General features: G+C 42.0%; 1 protein-coding gene across 1 annotated transcript; it reads left to right on the forward strand.

The window, feature by feature from the left end:
- The first annotated feature begins 240 nt into the window (after positions 1 to 240).
- LOC147602738 (pentatricopeptide repeat-containing protein At2g13600-like) lies at positions 241 to 4,745 on the forward strand. The gene has a single exon (XM_086797762.1). It carries the CDS (start codon positions 1,229 to 1,231, stop codon positions 3,851 to 3,853), a length of 2,625 nt encoding a protein of 874 aa, XP_086653888.1. The 5' UTR covers positions 241 to 1,228; the 3' UTR covers positions 3,854 to 4,745.
- The last annotated feature ends 17,693 nt before the right edge of the window (positions 4,746 to 22,438 follow it).

The following is a 22,438-nucleotide window of genomic DNA, read 5'->3' on the forward strand; positions in this document are numbered from 1 at the left end:
GTTAACAGGATAAGAGGGTGTAATGCATGCCCGTTATCTGCCACTAGGGCCATAATGAGGTGATGTTACTAAAACTGTCATGGGATGGAGGAGGCGATGCAGGGCCTCACGGACATGGGCCGCTCGCGTTGATGAAGGCCAAGCCTTGTTTATGCCATACGAAATTAACCCAAGAAATCTACTAAGCTTCGCCCTCGATGCAAATTGCCAGTATCTTTGTCAGTCACATGACTCGTGTCACGCTCGTTTAGCATTTTAGCCCTAAATTTAAAAAGAAAGTCACTACAAAAAAAAACTTCCTATATTTCACCAAAGCCGTCAAAAATCAAGCCTACACATCTATGCAAGCAGGATACGAGGTGAAACCTATTGGGAAAGCGAAAAACAGGAAAAACCTGCAACCCTTAGAGACGTACAACCTGTGTCGGTCGTACATACTCACTTTGGTAACTATGAGGTCTCCCATTTTCACTCGACAAGAGAAATCATAGGGAGAAGGTCTCCTATTTTCAATGTACAAGAGGCATGCAGGTGGACACTGAGATGAAGGCAGCCCAGGTAGCAGGAGCGGGCGATCTCGCCCTGTGGTGGAATGAATGAAAAAAGCAAAGTAAGTGTTCGTCTTCTTTTTCCTGATCGCTCTCTTGAGTAGATAGAGTGGCGTTCGCCTCAAGGAGCCTCTATGGATGGACGGCTGGCACGGCTTAAAGACAAGCTAAGGCTTGAGAAAACAGAAGAGGCTGAGAGAACGCACACAGCAACACAGGAAGAAGCGAACAACAACGATAGTACTGGCAGAAGCGGTGGTTTGGAGATGTCTAGCTTGGAGGCACTGCCCTCTTTGGAAGAAGGCCAACCTTCCTCTGAAAACTTTGCATGCATCCTGCACAAGTGCAGAAAGGAGAGAAACCGAGCGTATGCACCGTGCTTGCATGCCTACATATACAAATGTGGGCTGGAAGCGCATCAATCACTAGAGAACTACCTTGTCTGGTTGCTGGTTGCATTCATGATGTCCAGCAGGTTTTTGATTGGTTGGTGTATTGGAACGAGTGTTCATGGAATTCTCCCATCATAGGTTATATCCAATGTTAGAAGTCCCAGCATGCTCTCATCCTGCACCAAAAAATGCAAGAGGATGATTCTGTACATCCTAGCGGGCATACTGTCCTGGCCTTAGTGAAGGCTTGTGCAAAGAGGCCACTAAATACATGCATAGGTTGCTAGAATGCGGTTGCTCAAAAGAAATCTTTTTGTTGGCACCACCTTGGTGGGTATGTATGCCAAATGTGGCTTGCTTGCCAAAGCACGGCAAGTGTTTGACAATCTTCCAGTTCGAGATGTGGTCTCGTGGAATGCTCTTATCACAGGATATGTGGAACAGGGGTATGGTGAGGAAGCCCTCAAGTGTCTTGAACAGATGCAACTCGTGAGTGTTTTTCCAGATGCTATCACATTTGTTTGCATCTTGAAAGCTTGTGGCAGCATAGGAGCCGCAAAGAAGGGCCAAGAAATACATGCTGAGGTAGCCAGAAAGGGGTTGTTGGAAAGAGACCTTTTCGTTGGTAATGCATTGGTTGATATGTATGGAAAATGTGGCTTGCTTACTAAAGCACAAGAAGTGTTTGACAAGCTTCCAGTTCGAGATATAGTGTCGTGGAATGCATTAATCGCAGGATATGTAAAACATGGCTTTCTCGCAAAAGCACAGGAAGTGTTTGACAAGCTTCTAGTTCGAAATGTGGTCTCATGGAATGTGCTTATCACAGGATATGCTGAACATGGGCATGGTGAGGAAGCAGTTAAGTGTTTTGAAGAGATGCAACTTGAGGGTGTCTCCCCAAATTGTGTCACGTTTGTTTGCAGCTTGAAAGCTTGTGGCAGCATAGGAGCCACATACAAGGGCCGAGAAATACATGCTGAGATAGCTAGAAAAGGTTTGCTAGAAAGAGACCTTGTTGTTGGCAGCACCTTAGTTGATATGTATGCCAAATGTGGCTCGCTTGCTGAAGCAGAGGAAGTTTTTGACAAGCTTCTAGTTCGAAACGTGGTCTCATGGACTGCACTAATTGCAGGATACACTGAACATGGGTGTGGTGAGGAAGCACTTCAGTGTTTTGAACAGATGGAACTTGAGGGTGTCTCCCCAAATGTTGTCTCGTTTATTTGCAGCTTGAAAGCTTGTGCCAGCATAGGAGCCACAGGCAAAGGTCGAGAAATACATGCTGAGATTGCCAAAAAGGGGCTGTTGGAAAGAGACCTTGTTGTTGGCAATGCCTTGGTTGATATGTATGCCAAATGTGGCTCCCTTGCTGAAGCTAAGGAGTCGTTTGACAAGCTTCCAGTTCGAAATGTGGTCTCATGGAATGCTCTAATAGCAGGATATGCCAAACATGGCTTGTTGGCAAAAGCACAAGAAGTGTTTGACAAGCTTCTAGTAAAAGATGTGGTCTCGTGGAATGCTCTAATTGCAGGGTATGCTGAACATGGGCATGGTGAGAAAGCACTTAAGTGTTTTGATCAGATGAAACTTGAGGGTGTTTCCCCAGATGCTGTCACGTTTATCTGCAGCTTGAAAGCTTGTTGCAGCATAGGACACACAGACAAGGGCAGAGAAATACATGCTGAGATTGCCAGAAAGGGGTTGTTGGAAAGAGACCTTTTTGTTGGTAACACATTGGTCGATATGTATGCCAAATGTGGCTCACTTACCAAAGCACAGGAAGTGTTTGACAAGCTTTCAGCTCGTGATGTAGTCTCATGGAATGCACTGATTGCAGGGTATGTTGAACATGGGCATGCTAAGGAAGCTCTTAAGTCTTTCGAACAGATGCAACTCCAGGGTGTCTCTCCAGATACAGTCACTTTTATTTGTAGCTTGAAAGCTTGTGGCAGCACAGGAGTCACAGACAAGGGCCAAGAAATACATGCTCAGATTGTGAGAAAAGGATTGCTGGAAAAGGACCTTGTTGTCAGCAACACCTTGGTTGATATGTATGCCAAATGTGGCTCACTTACCAAAGCACAAGAAACGTTTGATAAACTTCCAGTTCGAGACGTAGTCTCATGGAATGCATTAATTGCAGGATATGCTGAACACGGGCATGGTGAGGAGGCCCTCATGTGTTTTGAACAGATGCAACTTGAGGGTGTCTCCCCAAATGCAGTTACACTTAGCTGCAGCTTGAAAGCTTGTGGGAGCATAGGAGTCACAGACAAGGGCCAAGAAATACATGCTGAGATTGTTCGAAAGGGGTTGTTGGAAAGAGACATTGTTGTTGGCAACACCTTGGTTGATATGTATGCCAAATGTGGCTCCCTTGCCATAGCACAAGAAGTGCTTGACAAGCTTCTGGTTCGAGATGTCATCTCATGGAATGCATTAATTGCAGGATATGCCAAGCTCGGTGAAAGTGAAAACGTTTTTCATAGCTTTCATAGGATGGTAGGGGACGGTATAAAGCCAAATCTGGTGACTTTTGTAAGTGTTCTTAAAGCATGCAGTCACACATGTCTATTTGATAAGGGCTGGACCTACTTTGATGCCATGAGCAAAGACTATGGTATTGCTCCAACTCTTGAGCACCACACTTGCATGGTTGATCTCCTTAGTTGTGCAGGCCAGTTAGATAAGGCTGTAGCAATGATCAATAAGATGCTGTGCCTTCCTAATCTTGTGATGTGGCATGCTGTGTTGGGTGCTTGTAGAAAGTGGGGCAATGTGGAGCTTGGAAGACATGCCTTCGAACATGCAGTGCAATTGAATGAAAAGGATGCTGCTGCGTATGTCTTAATGTCTTACATCTATGCAGGTGCTGACATGCAGGAGGAAGCCAACAAGGTTGAGAATTGAAAAACAAGCATTATTACATCCAAGCAGGACACTCTTACATGCATAGGCCATGTGAGCACCCAAGATGGAAAATCCATAGGCGTGGCATATTGGCCAACAAAGCTAATTGTACAGGCTAGGGTAGCAAAGAGAGGGGTCTGAAGTAGCCACATGGGATTACATTGGCTTCCACCCATTCTTTCCATGTGCAGCCATATAAGCCTTCTAACGCCTAGCAAGCAGGACACACGTGCATCCACGTCATTTTTTAGGAATTCCAGCAATGCAAATATGTGGGCACTTCAGTATGCAGGACACTGGGCACATATGCACGTACCTTTACGTGGCTGGGGCTGGTTACTCTCGGGCAGATGTCTGCAGTTCGGTGATGCTATGAGGCACCCCTCTACACATAGGGAAAAGAACAAAAGTATCTGGGCCCAGCACGTGTGGTTGTCCTCTTTTCTCTTGAAGGTCAGAGAGGGTTCCCAGGGTACAGCTTGGCTTGAGAGGCTGATTGGCTGAAGTTTGAGTGCCCATTGAAATATTTGGCCTTGAGAAATTGGCCGGTGGAAAGAAATGATGGTGAGCAGTGGGAAAGGAGCTCTAAGCCAGGTGTGGTCTGTGCCTGGGAGCCTTGAGCCAAGAACTGTGAGCTGAGTTGTCTGCTACTGAATGCCTGCGGAGGTAGCTGCCCCAACTGGGTGTTGAGTCTGGGCCTATTGGGGAGTGGTTTTTTTGCCGTTAGAGAGAACACTTTTAAGTTTTAGGAGAGTAGTGATCTGCTGCACCCAGAGAGAGAGAGAGAGCGAGAGCGAGAGAGATTATAGTAATTTCTTTTGAGGCTGAATACGCTCTGTGGGACACAACAACAAAGTATGAAGTTTTTCAAATGTTTGAAAAGATAGAAAAATGACTAGATGCTAATGCTGTGCTTCATGCGCGGTGCTGCTTGACAACGGAGCCCCTTCTTGATGCAAGTGGCAATGGCAATAGTCTTTCCTGCTTGCGAGTTCCCGCTTGCGAAGGAATAGATGGATGTCCTCCCCATGCTCAAAGAAGTGCAGGAAGCATGCACGGATGGAGACATAGTCCAACAAGGTATGCTGCTGTGCTACTCACCTCTCGATGGGGCACGCCTATCAGGTCCTATCTGACTTGGATCCCCCATGGCAGTGTCCTGTCTTGCATCGGACATGATTTTGACTTTTAGGATCGCCATCTAAGCTCCCTCATAGGAGCGCACGGGTGGAAGGCAGTTGTCATCAGTTGTAACATCAGTTTGCCTCAGTAGTTTGAAATTATTGTCCATCACTAAGTTCCTGTTCTGTGAAGGTCTTGTTATTTGTGTTAACACACTTGTATTTTCTTACATGTTATCAGAGCTTGGGTTCTAAACAAGGCTTTGTAGCAAGTTGTGTGAAGCAAATTTACAAAAATGGCTCAAAATGTCCCTCATGCACGACCATTACTGAAAGAAAGTTGGATTGTACCAACTACACTCTTTGGAAGTTGAAGACGAAGGCCATTCTGTCTTCATATGAGTTGTGAGACACAATTAGTGTAAGGTGATACTTACAAAGTAATCTCTATTCCAACTTAATATCATTATTAAGTTTAGGTCAGGAACCGGTGATGGGGGTTTTGATGTAACTTCTTGGTGATCTAGGTTCTCCGAAATGGGATTGAATCCTTGTTTCATGTACGTTTTAAATTTAAAATTTTCAATTTGAATATCAATACTCAAGAAGACATTCTTTATATCCATCTGATGTAAAGACCAACCCTTTGTTGTAGCCATAGTAATGATAGCTCTCATGTGCATTGATTAGCTAAATGATAATTATGAGCATTTATTTGGCACGGATTTATATTAACATCTTTCAAACACCTATCACCGAATAGCGAATATGCTCTTTTTTCAACTTTGAGTTCACACAAAGGTCATCCATGAAGACCTCTAAGCATTTCTGCAAGTCTTCTTTGTTGGAACATATCTCACATGTTTGTGAATCCAAATGGCATTACTCTATATGTGAACATTCCCCATTTTATTGTCAATGTAGTCTTATGTTGATCTTTTGGGTCAATGGATATGAAACTATAAGCATCTTTTGAGTCGAAGGATGCTTGAGTGTATCATGACAATCCATCTAAGAAGCTATAAGCCTCTTTACCTAGTACTCCTTTGATCACATGCTTTGCGTAAGGCAATGAGTAATGGTCTATCACTATGGTAGCAATTACCTTCTTCAAGTTCACGCATATGCGAATCTTGCCATTCTTTTTTAGTACAATAATGCCTAGTGATACCTAATTTGTGTGTTCTATTTTATATACAAAACTTGCGAAATGAGTCTACCAACTTCTTCCTTGATAGTCTTGGAATAGGTTTCATTGTAAGTATATGGCCTTTATTTGAATGGCCTAACGCCATATCTATAAGTGGAATTGTGTGCTAGCAAACTTCTGGAGGGACTCCCTTTAGGTTTATTAATAACTCCATGCCAACACACCTCTGTATCGCTTTTGAACAACTCCGTCAGTTATGTGTCCTCCTCGAGGGTCAAATCTATTGAGATCCAAACCTTTTCAAGTTCTTCATCACCAGGCTGTGCTAGATCGATTTGTTTTGCATCCTCAGGTCCATCATAGGATACACCTAGTTTTCCTACAGTCTCTCCTTTTTTTAATCTTGGGGCACATACCTTATGATTTTCAATCTTGTAGTTCCTAAAATGTGAAGGGACTTGTCTCTAGTCCTCTTCTAGATCACTGTCTCATCGGACCAAGAATCTTCCTTGATTTGTCCCTCTTGTATGGACTTATTTCATCTTCTCTCTCCTAACTTAGAAGTCTTTTTGGAGTCGACTAAGGCTACCAACTTTGAGGCCAGCTGGGCTCAATGTTTGCACTAAAACCTTTGAGTGGTACAATGATACATTTCTTTGGGGAGTTGTTTCTTCATAGCTCTCAATCCGTTCAAGTCCTTCTGGTTTTGCAACAAGTATGATGGATATTAAGCAATGGCATTATTATCTTCATAGAACTGAGTCCCGGTGGCCCTTGGACAAGTGTCCATAGAAGCCAATAAGTGCATCCAATTTTCATTCTCCTCAGGGTTAAACAATTGAAGCAATGGAAATTTCCTCCTCCTTCTTGCACCTTTGATAGCTATGTCCATTTATATGGCACATGTTTATGACTTTTGAATGTGCTATAGTATCTGACCCTAGTTCATCAATATGTGTCTTAGTTACATCTTTATATGAGTGGTTCTTTAGGTTCACCTTGATGATGCAATCATCTTGTCGAGGTAGATGTCATAATTTGACACATGAATGGGAGTTTGAGAATCACATCATAATTTGTGGGCCTGTTAAAGTCGCAATAGCAAAGGTGTGCTCATAGGCTAGGCTACACAAAATTACTTCTACCTCTTCTAGGATTCCTATTGGTATTCCTATATTACCATCTCTGTGCAAGTTTTAAGATAATCTTTGAAGGTTTGAGGGGATCCCCATCTTTGTTGCCACATATCTTTGGTAGCTATGCTCACTCCTACTCCCTCGTTTAAGGATTACAATAGTGGTAATGCCATCTATTTTGATTGAAATGGTCGCATTTATGTCATCACCTTTAAAGTACTTCCCCACTACACTAGCTAGTATGTCCTTGTTGTACATCTTCTGTGGGTTCTCTTCATCATCTTGATCATTCTCATTGATTTCTCCTAATGGCTCGATCTATTTTCTCATCCCATTGGTGGACGTATTTCCATGCTTCTAGCTTCCATGTTAAGTATTTAGCCATTGTGATAGTCACAAGAGCAGAGAGGATTGCTCTTAGGGATCCCGCTTCTTCCTTATGTTAAGGCCTTATTGAAGGAACATTGGCTATGATCATCAACTCATCATTCAAAAATAATGTACAAGGCATGGCCTGTAAGGAGTTACGTTTTGAATTTTGCAAAACCCACACCTAGTTAGACAGGTTCCCTTCTCAATTTTCTCCCTTCATGGATTCTTTGAGTGCAAGTTGCTAGTTGTGAATCATCCACTCCCTTAGGATATGGTCATGTAGTGCTCTCTGGTTCTCATGGTGCTTTGGATCTAAAGGCTTCATGGATTTCCTTCTTAATTTCTTATTCTGTCAGAGCTTCCTAAATTTTCAATGGTTCTCCTGAGTGCGAATTTAGTGGTAGATCTTTTTTTGATTCCTCAATAAAGACACTTCCTTCATGGGATGCTTCTTACACCAGCTCTAATGGTCTTTGTTATAGGATCTTTAGCAAAATCAAGGAGATTGGTCCAATAGGTCCTTCTATTTCTAGCTGGATCTGTTGCACCACTTCCCATGCCTTGTTCAATCTTGCGATTTCCTTCCTTGGGTTTGAGTATTCTTATCATTTCTTGAAAAAGGGGTTAGTCATACGTCAGTCTGCTTTCCGTACCTCGTTCTACATCAAGAGTGATTTGGATAAAAGGTTCTCGGATGTCTTCAATTTCTATATAGCTCGGATCATCTCTAGGATCTCTAATATGTTTGGGTCTCTCATCCCTATAGACTTGCGCAGCTCTCCTAACCCTCTCCCTTAGTTCTTCTGTTCGGTCCATAAAGATGGGCCCATCAAGGTTGTCTAATCCCCATTCTTCTTTTAAAGTGATTTGAGTGGTGGAATTTGGATTTCCCCAACCTTAAAATATCTTGGAAGGTCCTCGGTGTCCTTCTCTCAAATTTCCTTACCCTTTTCAGGACTATAGGAAGTGCTTCATTTAATTGGTTCAACTCCTAGCTCTTTTGAGAGTTCTTAGCCTTTCCCTTTCTATGGTCCCTACATCTCCTTTTGCCTTCGTTACTCCTCGGAGATTCTCATGCTCAAGAAGTTACGAACAGGGTTGTTTGATCTTGTAAGTTGTTTGGCCTGAGCCCTTGTCACAACATTCAATAGTACTTCCTTTTCTTTGTCAAAATAAGAAAAATGGCATATAACGCTGATGATTACCAACCTTCTGAGGGTGTTGATGTGTTCACTATTAGATTTGGAGTTGTTGGCTTAAAAATACATTCATTGATTAAATGATCAATGCCACACTTAGTAAACTACCTATCCATCAGTGATGTATTAGCTGTTATTGGCTAAGAGGTAGCTTTAATTGGGCATTCAACCTACCCTATGAGGTCCTTGGCATCTAAAGCATACTAAATGAAGCTTACCTCTCTTGCTTGTGATAGTCTCTTGATGAAATTTGCATGAAGGTGGTCAATTTGTGAGTATTTAGCATCAAATTTCTTGATTGTGCTACGTAGTACTCACTTCTCGCAGTGGACTTCCTATAGCTAAATCAGGGTGTTCCACATAGAAGTTTGGTGTGCTAGGGGGTTCTTCTATGATTGGCTCTATCTCAACTAGCCTCATAGGAGTGGTTCCTATGATGGCTCTAGTTGAGAAACTAAAACTGGAGGTGGAATCTCCATGTACCTATAAGGTTTCCTAGCAATAATTGGGTTTCTATTAACCATAGCGATTTTTGTTTTGGGTGGTGGGGTTGATAAAGCTAATGGTTAAGGAGGTGCCGATAGAGCTGACACTCTAGCCCTTAGAACTGGACATTCATTGACTAGTGTGGTTGCTTTTACAAAATAGCACACCACATCATTTCTCATCTCAAAGACAAATGAGGATGGCTCGTTTTCCTCAAAGTGGCTTTTAATACTCCTTCAAGGCCTTTGATCACAACATTGGCTATGTCCTCAGCACTTTTAGGCTCTTAGGCTCTCTTTGAGTCATGGATTTTAACACTAGGATTTGTTTTGGCCTTTCATGGTTAGGATGCCCATAAAGTTATCATCAAAATCTATGGAATCTAGGCAGCATTATACCAATGTTCGACGCCCCTTAGCATACAACGTATTATGCAATTGCTCTTGCTCCCAAATCCCTTAAAGGACAAGGATACCAGCTTGGTTTGGCTAGGTTTCCCTTTACCAAGACATCTCTTGTTTGAGGTCTTAAAGCGATTGATGCAATCTCTCACATTTTCATGTTCAATCTGCACATAAATTGATATAGTTGGGTCACAGAGCTATTCTTAACACCCTTTTTGGAGAATCTGGTTGTGAATGCTAGTTCTAAATCCTCTATGGTCTCTTTTTTGCAAGTCATCTAACATTTTAAACCAAAGCAAAGCATTATTTTCTAGGGTCAATCCAAAAGCATCAATCTTGGTTCAAGGATCAGTCACCCTTTTCTACAGTATAGACTTGCTTAAAGCTGCCACAAGTGACTGTGGGGATCTTGGTTCCCATCAAACTTCAAAATTATGTTGGCTATGAGAGAAGGTTTAATTCTAAGATGGCCATTCTCTTCTTGCTCTCTCGTTCCTCTTATTGGTCTAACTACCATTGGTACAACCTCAATGAGTCTTCTATGTGAGTTGCCCTAGCCTTGTTTTGATTGGTTCTACTATTGGCTCGAGAGCCATAGTGATTGCATATCTTGTCTTAACCCTAAGAGGCACATGGGTATAGGATGGTCCTGTATACCTATAAGCTAATACATCATTACATGTTTCTCCTAGTGGCTCGAGAGGCACAAAGCTTACATGTGTCATGGGATACCCATATGTCGGCACTCCATGCGTTACTGGTATGCTTGCTATTATGGTTCTTTTTATAGGCACGGGTTCTCGCTTAATAGTTCTAGTTCTAGTTCTAGTTCTAGTGGAAGCTAGATGCCCTTTCCTTATTGGATCTAAAGTAGAGAGAATTCTTACCTTGGCTTTTGGTCTGTGCATGGTTTCTCTAGTGGAGTAGAATGAGAATTCTCCTCTTGATTTAAAAGTTTTTTCTTTCACTAAGCTTTTTCTTCCCTTAGTCTTAAAGTTCCATATTCTCAATTAGCATGAGATAGAATGACTCCCCCCTGCCCAGACCTTTCCATGTCTCAAACTTCTTTGGCTACTCTTGGGGCATACATATTGCCATATTTGTTCACAGAAGTTATATGATCTATCGTCGAATGATAGCATTTGTTGCTACCTTAGGGTCACATTTGAAAACTTGAGGTTTCAATTACACAAAATTGTTAATGACAAAGAGGTTGCCAAAGGCATCCTCATAGTGATCTATGTCCCCTTGATTAGCTTAAACCCTCCTCAAGAATAATTTATCTACTATGCTCTCATGAAGGCTGAGTTCTAATGAGCTCTTAATGTTTCATGGACCTGATGAGGTCCTTCTCCCATGGTAGATACTTCACTTGACTTAATGAGGACCAATTCTTGTATAGGTTCATATGAGCTTCCTTCTTCATCCACATAGACTTCATGGCCATTTCTCGAGACAATAACTACTCTTCGGTTATCCAAGACAAGCAGTTCACATCGGGAGTGACCTTCATTCTAGGAGTATCCCATTGAGGTCTATATAGATTGGGTTTCAAATAGTATCATGATAACCATAGCATTGTAACACATAGGTCTCACTTGAAGTATGGATTTGTGTTCTTTCTCACTGCCCTCATTAGCAGCTCTCCTCTCACATGTCTTATGATGTACTTGGGTTTTCTCAGCTCTTTTAGAAGATTCACTAATAACGACCTGACATTCCCACGATTCCATTTCTTCTTTCTACAGGATTTATACCCCATAGCATTGATCTAGACCCTTCCGCAATGGTGAAGGACTCTTGATCTGATTCAGAATTGGTGTCTGTTGTCATTAGGGTGGTTAACTAGTCCAATACCACTTCCTAGTGTCAAAGCATATGACAACATATTATGCTCAAAAGTAGGATTGGAATAGGACTGAGCAATGAATTAGCCTGCATAAGCACTTGATCAAGTGTTGTTGACACTAGTGTGAACACCCCCTAGCATTTTGGCATTAGCTTGGGAGTGAACACCCCCTAGCAGTACTAGTATTAACTTAGGCTAATGAGTTATAGGATTTGGTCATTAAAAGATGTCATATTAAGAAGTGGCTAGTGGGGAGTTAGGATCTTGTGGAGGTTATGGGAGCCCAATAGTCACATGGGTATCCCAATAATCACATGGGTATCCCAAGAGTCACATGGTTGGATGGCTATATAAATCCCCTCTTGTATGCAAATTGGATACACAATATGATACATGAAAATGGAATACACTATGATGTTTTGCTTGTATCTTTATATTGTGTCTTTATCTTGTTCTTGATCCATGCCTCCTACTCCATGATCATGTGTACATGTGTACTCCATGGCTATGTGTGTAGGAGCATGTGTTTTCCCCCATGTTAGCAAGGCTATGCTAACACTTTGGCGATCACAATGGGACCGAGTGAGAAGGCATGAGGTCTGGAGGAAGCCCATTGAATATCCCTACTAAGTCGCCTATAAGTCCCAAAGGAAGAAGGCATGAGGTCCAGAGGAAGCCCATGCGAGGTCCCGACCGTGTCACCTGTAAGTCCAAAAATGAGGCATGAGGGCCAGAGAAAGAGTCTCACTGAGGATACTAACAAGACGACTATAAGACTGAGTGAGAAGGCATGAGGTCTGGAGGAAGCCCATTTGAATATCCCTACTGAGTCACTTATAAGTCCCGGATCAAGAGGCATGAAAGCTAGAGGAGAAAACTTAGTGAGATACCTACCGAGACGCCCTTTAGACAAGCAAGAAGGCATGAGGTCCAAAGGAAAATCTCACCGAGGTCCCTACCGAGTTGCCTGTAAGGAAAAGAAACGAACATAATATAAACCAAAGTGAAAATGTTAAAAAGCATACAAAAATGATGTAATGATTTCTAGAACGCAGTTACTTGGATGTTGTAATTTCAGGACCCAAGGGAGGACTCACTTTATGGACTTCCAGAGATAAAGCTCCACTGTCATATATGGTAGCACACTTGAGTGCCCATGGACAAGATTCTTCATCAGCATATACTTGTGCATTCTTCATCGGATTGTTGGAAATCATCGTCCCACCATCTCCTTGGTCTACCATAAGTTTTATGTGGTTCTACATGATTATATTGACCCAAGGGAGGACTCACTTTACAAAATTTTGAGATGAAGCTCCACCAGCACAGATGGTAGCACGCTTGAGTGCCCATGGATGAGATTCTTCATCAGCATATACTTGTGGATTCTTCTTCAGATCGATGGAAATCATCGTCCCACCATCTCTTTGGTCTACTATCAGTTTTATGTGGTTCTACATGATTATATTGTATGACTTGAAATGGCTTGCTTGCATTGTACCTTCTAGTAGAGCCACTTATCATGATGTACCTTGGTATTGATAAGAGATTGTACACCCCCAACTGAACATAAGGGAAGAGAGTGTTGACTGGTGCGAACACCCCCTAGCATTTTGGCATTAGCTTGGGTGTGAACACCCCCTAGCATTACTAGCATTAGCTTAGGCTAATGAGTTGTGGGATTTGTTCATTAAAAGATGTCATATCAAGAAGTGGTTATAAGAGGGCTAGTGGGGAGTTAGGATCTTGTGGAGGTTATGGGAGCCCAATAGTCACATGGGTATCCCAAGAGTCACATGGTTGGATAGATATATAAAACCCCTCTTGTATGCAAATTGGATACATAATGTGATACATGGAAATGGAATACACTATGATGATGTTTTGCTTGTATCTTTATCTTGTTCTTGATCCATGCTTCCTACTCCATGCTCATGTGTACATATGTACTCCATTGGCTAGTGTGTAGGAGCATGTGTTTTCCCTCATGTTAGCAAGGCTATGCTAACAAGTGACAGAATCACGTGTTGAGGTCCTTTTTATGGGATTTTTTTTTTGTTTTTCAATGTTTTTTGTTTTTCTTGTTTTTTTATTTTTTTAATGGTTTTACAAAAGGTTTTGGACCTTTTTGAGTTTTTGGGCTTTCTATTTTTTTTTTGTTTTTATGGTTTTTTAAGGTTTTCTTAATGTGAATTAGGAAGCAATCAAATAGATCAAGGTGATCAATAAAAAGAAACTTGGTCAACTTAGAGCAATCTGGTCTTGAGAGATACTCTCCTCAAACTGATTTAAGATGTCTCTATGATTTTTTCTTAACAAGTGAATCTGATGATTTATAAACATGGATCAATAATCTGAGACAACTACGATTCACAATTTAGAAATATCATATGATTCATTGTTCCACATCTTGGATCGGGTGATTTAGGATTTGGAATCGGACGATCAAAGACCAGTCACGATTTCAGAAGTCCACAATTGATGGTTGGTGATTCAAGACTCAAATAATTCACAATTTATGATCGATGATTCTGACACCTCATGTGATATCACATCAAATCCCGCACAATGATTTTCTTGATTCTAGTGCAATGATGACCTTGACTTGGGTGCAATTATGACCAAATATTCTCTAATTGCAATTGCACTAATCAAGACATACCTTTTTTTTTCAAATAAGGGGCAACTTATATTAAGAAGTTAGATGAGGCAATTACAACATATAGAGTGCTTTAATAAGCATCACATCCTTGGAGATAACCGACTCTCTCTCATCAACAATAGTTCCTGAATTTTTTGTATCACCTGGTCCACTTGCCTTCCTTTAGCTTTCTTATGCAGACGAAGAAGTTTGGTGTCCAGCTCTTTCAACTGCCTTTGTATGATTCTTTCACCTGCATGTATCAAGTTCTCTTTCAGCCTGATGCTATTAGTAGGCATACTGTTAAAATGGATTCAAGTCTATGTAACCACAAGCACCATAATAGTTTAGTTCTCAAGACAACCCACAATTCCAAATTGCAACCAATGCCTTCTCCAAAAGTAACAGGTTTTTCCAACCAAGGGTGTAGCCATTCCATAACTGAATGCATTTGGCCAATGCCTCAAAGCATTCCGTTACTATAGGGCAGTGCATGAATATGTGCAGGTCATCCTCAAAATCCTTGCATCTATAGCATTTCCCATCCCCAATATAAGTCTAAGAGCTTTAAGCTGAGTCCAAATAGATCTGAGCATAATCAACTAGGCCAAGCATGCTTTTTTTGATTCCACATATTTATTCCATAACTTACCAAATAGAAAACACCATTGTGCTCTATCCTGAAGGATTCCCCATCTCTTGTTTAAAGTGCAATGGATAGGAGAATTCCCCTGTTTGGAAGGGATAGGTAGTAGGTCCTTTTGACTCTTCCATTGGAATGCTTTGTGTATTGGCATATCTTTAATAGATAGTAGCCAAGTGTCTGATTGGTGCCATAAGCTGATTCTTGCCCTGATAAGGTCTAATTTTGCATAGGTGACATTATAGTGTTTGACCATATCAGCTCTGGACATTCAAGAATTGATGTCTTTGTCCTAGATATCCCACCGACTTCAAATGCCTTTCCTATGCCCCGATAAGGTCTAATTCTGCATAGGTGACATTATAGTGTTTGACCATATCAGCTCTGGACATCCCAAGAATTGATGTCTTTGTCCTAGATATCCCACCGGCTTCAAATGCCTTTCTTGTGCACCCTCAAAGCCTCTTCAGCCTGGGCATTATCAATTGGGGGGAGGGGAATGCTTGGCCACCGGATGGAATCTCTCCCATGTATACCCCAGGTGTAACTAGGTTTCTCATAAATGATAAGGTCAGTCTTAACAGCATTCTAGGCCAACCAGAGCGAAGAGACCGACCGGTTTCACCATGAATTTTCTTGCCATAATTGTGAATGGGAGGAGGTTCTTCCACTTAGGGAATAGTTTGAGCTAGAATTGATCAAGATATCTAGTGATCAACCATGCCAAGTCTTCAGAGGGGTAGAGAAAGCTTCTCAACACCCATTTGGCAACCAGTCTATTAGCTACGTTAGACATATCTTCGATACCAAGTCCCCCTTTACCAGTTTCCAAACAGCACCATTCCCACCTGACTTTAGGGATTTTCCTAATCCAGGGGTCTCCTCCTCATAGATAGTTCCTGCATAACCTTATGAATTGAAAATAAATCAGATTCAAGAGGTCTCTAGCTGAGAAAGTAGATGATAGAAGGGATAATGAAATGGTTGATTACCATCTTTCTGGCCCCCAGGTTCAGGTGCATTTTCTGCCATTTGGCCAGTTTCCCTTCCACCTTATTTAACACCCATAGCCATTTCTGCTTCAAGGTGACCTTGAAACCCATAGGAATGGCCAACAGTCTTAAAATCACTCCCTCTTCCAGGGCCTTGCAAAACAACCAGCATGGATTAGCCAATCAAGAGGCTTATCATTGAGAGTCCTGATACCTATTTTCTTATGGTTAATAACAAATCCAAATGCCCTGCAATAAATGTCCAAGCATTCCCAGAAGCACCTTATACTTAGCTCATTATTAGCAACCATAGCATTTGTATCATCAGCAAACATTTGGGTGCATAACTGCTTATTGTTGGGAAGAGAGATGACATTCATGACCCCTTTCTCCATCCTATCTTTAATCAGCCAATTCAGACCATCTGTAGTAGCAATAGCATAGAGGAGGGGTGCTAAAGGGAAGCCTTGTCTAATAGATTGGCTAAGGGATAAAGCACCAGAAAGCACTCCATTGACATTTACCCTAGTTGTGGCATTTCCAAAAAGAGTACTAACCATTTGAATGAAATAATGCCAACTGAGCCTATCATAGGCTTTATCAAAGTCAATTTTAAAAAAGATGTAGTCCATTTCAGATTCTTTTGAATACTCCATGCCCTCCACAGAGTGATAATGGCATCCAGAATGTATCTTCCTTTGATGAATCCCTTCTGCTCCTGTCTAATCCAATTCTTCAGCTGATTGGACAACCTCAGAGCTAAGGCCTTGGAAAATATTTTGTATGCACAGTTTAACATAGTAATAGGCCTCCAATTGCTCAAATCATTCTTCTGTCCTTTCTTTTATGGATAAGTTTTATCCAACTCTGATTGATTGAGGGGCAAATACCCGAAAGAGAGAGCCTCCTGCCACACAGCTAGTAAGGGAGACAACAATATATCCTTGAATGTCTTGTAGAATTCAGCGTGCATGCCATCAACACTTGGGCTTTTCCTCACCTTTAGGCAGTCTATGGCCTTACTAATCTCCTCTTTGGAGATATTGTTTTCTAGCTCTTTAGCTAGTGTGTCAAGAATGGTTGGCTTCCTGCCCTGCCCTATGAGGGCAATGCATTTGAGTTGTGGTGGTCCTTGGTCACCCCTCCCCCATTACTAAATATGTTGTTAAAGCGCTTGAAGACCCTTATTATGTTCCCTTCCTCAGAGGAGTTACCCGAATTGTTAGGATCATGCAAGGTAGGGATTGCATCCTTACATTGTTTGACTTTCAGCATTTTGAACATCTCAAGAGTGGGTAGGTGAGCTTTTCCAGCCCACCAATCTCTAAAGAGTAGGAAGGCCTACTTCTGAGATAACTCCTCCTCTCCTAATTTCAGCCCTATTACTAAAACAACTTCTTGAAGGGTCTTCCTTATTGGCTATAACTTTCAACTCTTTTAGTTTCAGATAAAGCAAGTCTGTTTTGTTTTTCTTGATTCTGGTTACCTCTTTCTTGATGCATATCAACAGGCCTTGGGTAGATTTGATGGCCAAACTCCATGCCCTTGCAGGGGTAAGAGCACAGCTGAAGAATTTCGTCTAGATTCTTTTGACTTCCTCCTACACAATAGGCATTTTAAATAGGGCTGGATCTGTGTGGAACCACTAATTAGAGACCTTTTTGTCATGGTTATCCAACACTAATATAATGGAGTAGTGATCTGAGAGGCAAGTAGAAACATCAGTTCCACATTCACATCCAAGGTCTTGCTGATACATCCTCTATCCAATCTAGCTTTCCTGGTCAAGTCCCCATGGGCATAATTCTACCACGTGTATTCACCAATATTCCCTACGTCACATAGCCCAAAGTGGTCAGTCGTGAGTTGCCAAGCTTGGAGCTTTGCCCCTTTTATGACGACCCAAACTTCTTAGCCTGTCATTTTTCGATTCCACCATATTGAAATCCCCCATTAGGATGATAGGTTCAGGAACACTTCTCAAGGTACCCCAATTTCTGATTCTGATAGCCTAAGCACCTCCAGCATAAATACCAATGAAGAAGAAGGTGGTCATTTCAAATGCAGCCCACTAATCATATGTTCCTTCAGTTCATTCTGATGGTCCACATGCACCCACTAATCATATGTTCCTTCAGTTCATTCTGATGGTCCACATGCACCCACAACCACTCCTCTAGATCCCTTGCAGTGGGCTATGTAGATCCAGATGTGATCTTTAGAAATGTTGAGCAACCTTTTTTCAAGCTCATCCCCACTAACTTTGACTTTAGTTAGAGCTATGAAGTCAAATATACCTTGTTTCCTTAGCCATTGTTTCACTAGTTGAACTTCTGAGAGGTCCATGAGCCCCTTAACATTCAGAGTGGTGCATCTCATTTGCCTTTTTTTTGAGTGTTGACCTTTTTAGGTCCCACTTTGGAGGTAGCTTGAGGTGTGGTGGATCCAACTTGAGAAGCATGCATTCTTTTCAATTCCTTAACTATCTCCATTTCTTTGGGAATACCATTTTTTGTATCAGACAGAGACTGATCATCCCTGTCCCTGTCTTGCTCATCTCCCATCGTTCCAGCCATCATTGCATGGGAAGGGAGAAACCAGTCATCATGGTCCATTTGATTAGTTTCGGCCAGAATTCTAGATCTATCCAGAGGCGTGGATTGAATGAACTCTTGGGAGTTAACCGAGTCTTCAGGGTCCGAGACGTTGTCTAGCAAGGTGAAGGAATTAGCAAAAGCCCTCTGGTTACCCGACCTATTATGTCTAAAGGTCTTCCTCCTGTTGGGTATGGTAAACTTTTGTCCCTTGTCTTTTGAGGTAAAGTAAGCAAGCTGGGGGGCACGGTCAGATTATTAGTCACTCCAACAGACTGACCTTTGTTGCTGGCTGTTGGAAGATTAGGGGAACTAATGGCACTCAAATTGGGGTATTTAGTAGGACACTCTCTGATAATATGCCCTTTCTTTCCACATTGGTGGAAGCAAGCATTTGGTAGGTGTTTATACAAAATGCTTTGCTGAACCACCGCAATTGATTTCAATCTCATCTATTAGGGGCCTATCTAGATCCACTTCCACAAGGACTTGAGGATGTCAAGCCGAGTTGTAATCGTTTTTGGGCCTCATGCCTAGAATTTTCCCTATGTGGGGGATATAATTTTTTTGAGCCAAGGGCACAAGTAAAAAGGCAGGTTGGGTAGTTCTACCCACATAGGATAGGCTAAAGGCTTTGGACCCTGAGGGTTAAAGTTTTTGGACCAACTGAAGAAACAGAAAGGGATGTTCTTATACATCCATTGCCTTGACCCCATAACCTTTAGAGCCATATTTGAGTCTTTGAACAGAAAGAGGTAATACCCATTTGGGAGGGCTTGGATGATGCCTACCTCAATACCAATGGAGAACCAATTGTCTTTGACCCAACCCCTGAGGAAATCTACTGGAGGTCATGGACCGAACAATAACCCTACTAAGCACTAGGCTGTATAATCCATTTCCATCATAGATTGAACCAGATCTGGTGGAAGACACACCAGAGGTTTAATGGAAGAGGGATTACCTGATGGGGCCGCTACCTTTGCTGGAGATTGCTTGTTGGTCTATGCATCTTCTTCGACTTGCTTCTGAGCAGCATTAGATTTAGTTCTTCCACTCGGGCTCTGGAATCTTTCAGTTGTTTTTTGGTATCCAGGAAGTCTTCTAACACCTGCTCATATTCCAGCATCGCTTCTCGATTCCCATCCATGGTAGGTGGCCCCACTGTAGAAACTATTGAAACACTATGGCTTGAGTACTTTTGACCAGAGGTGAGATCAATGCAAACCAGAACCGTGCACCCTGAGCAAAGTGGGGGTTCCCCTCCACTTGGTGCCCATGCACCTGAGGGGGGGACGAAGTCGAGAGAGGAGAAAGAGGATGCTAGAGCCAGCAGACGCAGTCGCTGGGTAGGAGGCATAGAGGAAGGCGAAAACCCTAACTGGGGGAGGCATGCACGAGTCTAACTATAGTTTGCATGTCAGCTCCCTGGATCCAACTTGAATCAAGACATACCTTGTTCTAGTTAGACCAATCAAGGTTAAATGATGACATGGACGATTCAAGTTTGGGCAATTCACGATCCACGAGTCATACATGAATCGCACGATCCATGCTGCCATGATTCACGATTTAAATTTGTGCATTGTCAGTGATTTGACAGTCCTCAGAGTTTGTGCTCCTCATTTTCAATGCATTAAATGACTGAAATTCCTTGATTAATCTTTGTTTGATCGTGGTGTCAGTGGATAAATCCACTTTCATGCCCATTTTAAGACACTTTATTACATGTTTAATGCAACTAACCAACAATTGGAGCTCCTTACTCAACTATTAGACTTCTAGGGTCAAATCGGACGACCCAACTACAAAATAATCCAACTTTTAGTAAAATGATTCAACCAAGACAGTCCACGATTCAACTTTCCAATTAGCTATTTTCATCCATTTTTGCCTTTTTAAAAATTTTTGGCCTATACCTGTCTTAATGATAATTCTTAAAGGGTTATTATACTTGTTTTAATGATGATTCCTAAAGGGTTATTATACCTTGCTAGCCAAAATATGGATTATTGGGGGATTTTCAGTTGAATTAGGCAAACTAGCCCTTTGGACATAGTGGAAAAAAAATCCTAGTTTTAGCTTAATTTGCCTAATTTAGCCTAATTTACCTAATTTTCTTACTCTAAAACTCAATATAACCATGGAAATGCCATACAAGAGAGATTTCCAGTCTCAATCTTGCTAAGGGGAGATCAACTCAACCATCCAGAATCATCTATGAGTTAAAGAATCAAACCAAAAATCTACTCTACGCAATCAAATCTTCCACACTCTAATCACATACAAACACACTCCCATGCACTCAAATCTACACTCAAACACACATCCTTCTAAAAAATAAGGATTTTCATCCAAGGATAAAGTTATGTGATAATGAAAGAAAATGAAATGGAATCTCTTCCTCCTTCAAGATGAGTTCCTTCCTTGACAATGGCACCATTTGATCACCATCAAGTGAGCCTTCTAGCCAAATCTATGAAGCGTCGTTTGCTGACCTCTTTCTTGAAGCATGGAAGTCCCTTGTTATTAAGACGAGTGGTAAGAGAAGCCTAGAGGTGTGTGTCAATCCCTCTAGTTTGAGCCTTCAATCCTCCATGATAGCCCTTCCATAGACCATGGCTAAGCTAGAAAGCTTGAAGCCACTCTCTACTCCTAATCGAAGAATATAAAAGCTACTCAAATGAAAGAAAGCATACACACATTGCTCACATCACACACAAGCAATTCATCACCACATGCATACAAACAAACACAAGGTACTCAAATGAAAGCAAGCATGCACAAGCAATTCATCACACATAAGCAATTCATCACCACGTGCATACAAACAAACAAGGGATGGGGTCACCAAGGGAGCCTGGTGGAGGGAGATTTTCTTGGCTTCCCTTTCTCTCTACTTGAACAATCTCTCTCTAACTATTGCCACTACCATCTCTGCCCAGCCTAGCCCAGCCCAGCCCCCTCCACCACCAACCTTGCTCCTTCCTTTCTCTCTCTATCTATTACCATTGTCCCTTCCTCTCCTCTCCTCTCCAACCAACACTGTCCCTTCCTCTCCTCTCCTATCTCCAACCAACATCTAAGTCTTTTTTTTGCTCTTATCTCTCGATATCTATCTCTTTGCTCTCTCTATCTACCATCCCTCTCTCTCTCTCTCTCTCTCTCTCTCTCTCTCTCTCTCTCTCTCTCTCTCTCTCTCTCTATCCATCTCTTTTCTCACTCTCTTTATCCTTCTCTTTACTCACTCTCTCTATCCTCCCTCGCTAACTCTCTTTATCCTTCTCTTTACTCACTCTCTCTATCCTCCCTCGCTAACTCTCTCAATCCTTCTCTTCTCTCTCTCTCTCTCTCTCTCTCTCTCTCTCTCCATTTCTTTGCTCGCTCTCTCTATCCTTCTCTTTACTCACTCTCTCTATCCTCCCTCGCTAACTCTCCATATCCTTCTCTCTCTCTTTTCTAACTCTCTCTATTCTCCCCCTCCACTCTCTCTATGCTTCTCTTTTCTAACTCTCTCTATTCTCCCCCTCCACTCTCTCTATGCTTCTCTTTTCTCACTCTCTCTATCCTCCCTCGCTCACTCTCTATATCCTTCTCTTTACTCACTCTCTCTATCCTCCCCCCCTCTCTCTATCCTCCCCCCTCTCTCTATCCTTCTCTTGGCTCTAGCTCTCTCTCTCTCTCTCTCTCTCTCTCTCTCTCTCTCTCGCTCTCTCTCTCTCTCTCTCTCTCTCTCTCTCATTCTCTTTACTCACTCTCTCTATCCTCCCCCCTCTCTCTCTATCCTTCTCTTTTCTCACTCTCTCTATCCTTATCTCTCTTTTGTAGCTCTCTCTATCCTCTCCCTGTGTCTCAATCTCTCTATCATTCTATTTGCTCACTCTCTCTATCCTCTCCCTATCTCTCTCTGTACCCTTCTCTTTTCTCTCTCTATTTCTCACCCTTTTTGTCTTTCTGTCCTTCTCTTTGCTCTCTCTCTCTCTCTCTCTCTCTCTCTC

This window comes from Cibotium barometz, chromosome 66 (assembly GCF_041138505.1).
Source record: "Cibotium barometz isolate CiBa-2024 chromosome 66, ASM4113850v1, whole genome shotgun sequence".
Classification (NCBI taxonomy): Eukaryota; Viridiplantae; Streptophyta; class Polypodiopsida; order Cyatheales; family Cibotiaceae; genus Cibotium; species Cibotium barometz.